Source organism: Procambarus clarkii, chromosome 69, assembly GCF_040958095.1.
Source record: "Procambarus clarkii isolate CNS0578487 chromosome 69, FALCON_Pclarkii_2.0, whole genome shotgun sequence".
Taxonomy (NCBI): Eukaryota; Metazoa; Arthropoda; class Malacostraca; order Decapoda; family Cambaridae; genus Procambarus; species Procambarus clarkii.
This window is the reverse complement of record NC_091218.1, coordinates 28,874,832-28,880,381: the sequence shown is the minus strand read 5'-3', so window position 1 is coordinate 28,880,381 and position 5,550 is coordinate 28,874,832. Positions and strand designations below refer to the sequence as shown.

Genomic DNA, 5,550 nt, shown 5'->3' with positions numbered 1-5,550 from the left:
ATTTGAAGGGCAAATCACATATCGTGATACTACATGAAATAGTATCGGAATATTGGTAAAAATGAATATATTTGCGTAATATCAAACTACATGATTAACGTGAAAAAGTTACTATTTTACCATATTTGAGGATTTTACCTTCAAATCATAGAGCGAGGTTTCGTATTATTTAGATCCAAGAAAAGACATATGACAATGTTGTTTCCAATACAAATGATAAAAATCAATGTGTTTTCATTAGAATTAACTAAAATGTTCCTGATTTTCCGTTTATATTACCGATGGAAGATGTACACGAAAACCGCTCTATTCCGGCTGAAACGTCGATATATGCAATAAAATCAGAACTTCTCCGCCTTTCAATATCTTACTCAGTATTTTAACGAGAAAGAAATAGTTGATTGAAAATGAAGTATTTAAGGTTATTATCTAATCAATTATGTGTTTGCATCATTTTTATCGTATATATATGAATTAAAACCCATGGACTGAAAATTCACAAAAACGTGGAAAACGGCAAAATATTGCCTAATTCGATGATTTTTCGTACGAAACAAAATGCAAGAAAACTTGCTTAAAATGCAATATTATGCGAAATTCTGAGATTTGAAGGCCAAATCACATATCGTTATACTACATGAAATAGTATCGAAATATTGGTAAAAATGAATATATTTGCGTAATATCAAACTACATGATTAACGTGAAAAAGTTACTATTTTACCATATTTGAGGATTTTACCTTCAAATCATAGAGCGAGGTTTCGTATTATTTAGATCCAAGAAAAGACATATGACAATGTTGTTTCCAATACAAATGATAAAAATCAATGTGTTTTCATTAGAATTAACTAAAATGTTCCTGATTTTCCGTTTATATTACCGATGGAAGATGTACACGAAAACCGCTCTATTCCGGCTGAAACGTCGATATATGCAATAAAATCAGAACTTCTCCCCTTTTCAATATCTTACTCAGTATTTTAACGAGAAAGAAATAGTTGATTGAAAATGAAGTATTTAAGGTTATTATCTAATCAATTATGTGTTTGCATCATTTTTATCGTATATATATGAATTAAAACCCATGGACTGAAAATTCACAAAAACGTGGAAAACGGCAAAATATTGCCTAATTCGATGATATTTTGTTTAAATCACATGAAGGAAAAGGAGATGATATACGTCAAAATATTGCTATATTCGATGATTTTTCGTACGATTGCGCAAGAACTCGTGCAAAGTTGGTCTTTCTGACTCATTGCGACTCATACCTAATTGGACACAATCCTGAAGCTCATAAGGCTTACACACCATGGCCTTAACAACCTGGTAGATCATATATGACAATCCACCACATCAGCGCTGCAGGTGACCGGCGACCCCATCGCCGCCTCGTAGGCGTACCAAGGACTTTTAGTCAACAATTTTTCCACTTGCTGTGGCTCCTGTCGTTTAGTTACGACTTGTCCTTGTAAAACTGATATACCGAAGTCTATAATGGCTGCCCGTGGCTTTCCTGGGTCGCTACGATCTATAATGATGTTATTTGACTTAAAATCTCCATGTATGACGCCCTTTTGGTGAATCTCGTTGAGTTTGACAATTACGTCCTCAATCACTCGAAGCCAAAATAAATCCTCCAGACGTATTAATCCATTTAACTGCTTATAAATTAAATCCCGGAGATTCTCTGCGCCGACGTACGTCATGAAATAACACCTGTCCTCAGGGTACGTGCAGAGGACATACGGGGCTCCTCCAGCACCGTCAAGAAGTCTCATGATATCCACTTCTCGCAGTATCTTTGGTCCCGGTCTCAGTATTTAAGATAACCTTGAGAACAACGGGTGCGTCCAGACCAGGAAGGTGCCATAGCTGGGTCTTTCCATGGCCTCCACTTCCAAGATCCCGAACTTTAAGGTTCTTCTTATGCTTTTTAACCCATGTTGCATCGCCGTGCAATTTAAGCTGAAGATCGTGAAGAGAAGAGTTATCTTTCCAGAAGTAGGATGGCTTACAGCAGTAGCAACCCATGTCGTCGGTCTTGCTCTCGCTTCAGTGAGCTGACACTGGTCGTGTAGATATCCTAGATGCAGTAATATAGTGATGCTCCCTGACCAGAAGGTCGCCCCAGCAGATGATCTTCTTTCGATGGAAGGCCAGGTTCTGTGGGTGGCTAAGGTTCGCACATTTCTGATTAACTTAATTAACACTTCGTATTTTGCACGCTGTGACAAATCATGAACTGGGCATAAAGGACCAATCAGGAAAAATAACGAAGCCATTTCTCTCGGCAGACTTCGACCCATCCGCATACAGATCATACATTACATCAGTTACCCCTTACAGGGGAAAACGTTTAACTCATCACCAACCTGCCTTGGATGACTATGCTAAAGGCAGCAGCAACACAGCCCATTCTCTATATTTCGCATCAACGTACAAAACACAAAGCCCTAACCTAACCAGAAAGATGCGAACCGAAGCAACCTACCTAACGTAACCTCCCGATTGATAGATAACGTAGATATATATATGCGAGCCTCTACTTATCATACATTAGAGGGGTGGACCATAGCGTACATATTTAGACGCATTAGTTGAGAGGCCGAGTTGCTGTGCCCCATACAAGGGCAAACAGTCTCATGGAACGCTTGTAGATTTCAACTTTGCTGGCTAAAAACTCACCTTACCAGAGATAACAATGCCGAAAATTTAGTTATATAAACTTAAGAATAGTTATCCCGAATAAGGAAACAGTAAATTAACTCTACACAACACTCGCTCACAATCACCGCTGAGCTGTTGGCTTAATCACCGGTAATTGGCACTAATTACTTGTTAATGCGATATAAATTGGCTAATTTAAAATTTCGGGTCCTATTTTGAGCTTAGTGACAGATTCTGAAAAGTGGTAGTTGTGTAAATTAATAAGAACTATTGCCTCCCCTATACGGCAATTATAGACGAGAACTCCTGGATGAATTTGAAGTAGAACAGTGCAAACTCGAACTAGCAGGTTCATTGTTCATCACAATGATATATGTGAAGTAAAACATGTGTATGCGACAAGTAACAAAGTAGACCAACAGATGTTGTCACAGCTCGTATAAGACTTGGCTACAAGTATCTCTGGCAGTTCGGCATATATAGGGATCTAGATGAAGTAAAGTGTAAAGTGTGTGGACAAAGACAGGGCCACACATTCGAACACTATATCTTGGATTGTAGTAAAATTGAGCCATTTAGAGATCAATCTAAGCTCACTCTGTATGATATGGCAACCTATCTTATTACCATGAATAAATTACCTGAAATCCTTGCATTGTATCCATATTTCGCTTCAAGTAGATAAACGACTTATGAGATTCAGAGACAAGTAGTGTATTGTGAAGACTAATAAAAAACAGAAGCTACCCAATGACTGTAATATCTCCATTGGTCAAACTATTATGTATTAGCGATAAGACCTACCATTAATGTATGATGACTTACTGTAAATATATAGCTCTTGAAATAGCACTTTCTCTGTAACTAGCTGACATTGTAACTATAAAGTGTGAAGGATAGATGAAATTGTTTATGTAACAATCTAAGATGAGGTCTGATAAAGACCTTTTGTGCCCTCTGTAATGCTTTTTGCGCTACCGCTCACAGGATGAGTATGGGGTGCACAATAAACTAGCCTACTCGTCTGCTGGTATGGTGGTGATGATGTGGTGACTCCACCACTGAACTACAGTAATGGGGACACTGTTGTGTGTGCAGCTCTCCCACACGACGATGGGTCACATTATCTGGCATACAACAGGAAACTTGCCCAGGTGGAGAGTCTGAACACTTGGGCTGGACGGTAGAGCGACGGTCTGTCTTCATGCAGGTCGGCGTTCAATCCCCGACCGTCCAAGTGGTTGGCCACCATTCCTCTCCCCTCGTACCATCCTAAGTCCTTATCCTGACCCCTTCCAAGTGCTATATAGTCGAATTGCCTTGCACTTTCCCCTGATAATTCCCTCCCAGGTGGAGATCTGGTGATGTTTTGTACCGCGTCTGTTGCAATAGTTACAAAATGGTAGTGAATACCAGTTTGTAACTATTTTCTTGATTCTGTAAGTGTCATTGACAAGGGGCCTGACAGCTGAGTGGACAGCGCTTTGGGATTCGTCGTCCTAAGGTTCCGTGTTCGATCCCCGGTGGAGGCGGAAACAAATGGGTAAAGTTTCTTTCATCCTGATGCTGCTGTTCACCTAGCAGTAAATAAGTACTTTGGAGTTAGACAGCTGCTACGGGTTGCTTTCTGGGGGATGTGTAACAAAAAAGAAGGTCTGGTCGAGAACCGGGCCGCGGGGACGCTCAACCCCGAAATCATCTCAAGATAGTCTTATAAAGATAAGACACCGAGTGAATGAACAGTGTCAAAGTGTTATTTTGTTCAACATTGTTCAACATTGTTCAACATACGTCATAGTTTTCTCTCTGTATGGAGGGAAGGTTTGGCGTTTTTCTCTAGATTAACTATTTATTACTTTATTGTAAATTTTATCAACGAAGTAGATATTTTTACTGTGTAATTTGCTGTAATCACCGTTACAGATACACATGAGGGCTCCTGGCATTGCTCGGGAGCCGGAGACCACATCATCACTACACACTGTCCTCATCACTGTAACCATCTTCACTACACACTGTCTTCATCACTGTAACCATCTTCACACACCATTATCATCACTGTCTCATCACTTATTCACAGAGGAAGATAGTATGGGGCTACAAGATGACCTAGACAAACTTGATGAGTGGTCCATCAAATGGCAACTAAAGTTCAACCCAAGTAAATGTAATGTAATGAAAATAGACGGTGGAAACAGGAGGCCAGACACAGTATACAGAATGAGAAATGAAATACTTCATGAAACAGACAGAAAGATCTAGAAGTTTATATCACGCCAAACCTGTCTCCTGAAACCCACATCAAAAGAATAACATCTGCGGCATATGCGAGGCTGGCTAACATCAGAACTGCCTTCAGGAATCTGTATAAGGAAACATCTAGAATCTTGTATACCGCATATGTAAGGCCAGTCCTGGAGTATGCGGCCCCAACATGGAGCCCTAACCTTGTCAAGCACAAGGCAAAGCTGGAAAAAGTTCAGAGGTATGCCACTAGGCTAATCCCACAACTAAGAGGCATGAGTTACGAGGAAAACATTGTAAATGTGTGGCCACGTCTGTGGTAGAAAATAATAATAAAAAAAACTCCAACTTACTAGATTTATCCAATCCTCACTTGACCAGTTACCTCCTCCGGGGAAACGAGGAAAGGCTGCGGGAAATTCATCTCACAACACTGGAAGAAAGAAGAGTAAGGGGAGACTTGATCACTATCTACAAAATTCTCAGGGGAATTGACATGGTTACCTTGAGGTTACCTTGAGGAGCTTCCAGGGCTTAGCGTCCCCTCGGCTCGGTCTTCGACCAGGCCTCCTGGTTGCTGGACTGATCAACCAGGCTGATGACGCGGCTGCTCGCAGCCTGACGTATGAGTCA

The 5,550-nt window shown here is 40.4% G+C and overlaps 1 protein-coding gene across 1 annotated transcript; it reads right to left on the bottom strand.

Annotated features, from left to right (window-relative positions):
• Positions 1–1,337: 1,337 nt before the first annotated feature.
• On the bottom strand, positions 1,338–1,712 carry LOC138355908 (uncharacterized). The gene has a single exon (XM_069311462.1). The coding sequence runs from the start codon at positions 1,710–1,712 to the stop codon at positions 1,338–1,340; it is 375 nt and encodes a 124-aa protein (XP_069167563.1).
• Positions 1,713–5,550: the final 3,838 nt, after the last annotated feature.

Bases quoted from the DNA above. Each gene is read 5' to 3' on its own strand.
- LOC138355908 (XM_069311462.1), bottom strand. From the start codon at position 1,712: ATGACGTACGTCGGCGCAGAGAATCTCCGGGATTTAATTTATAAGCAG.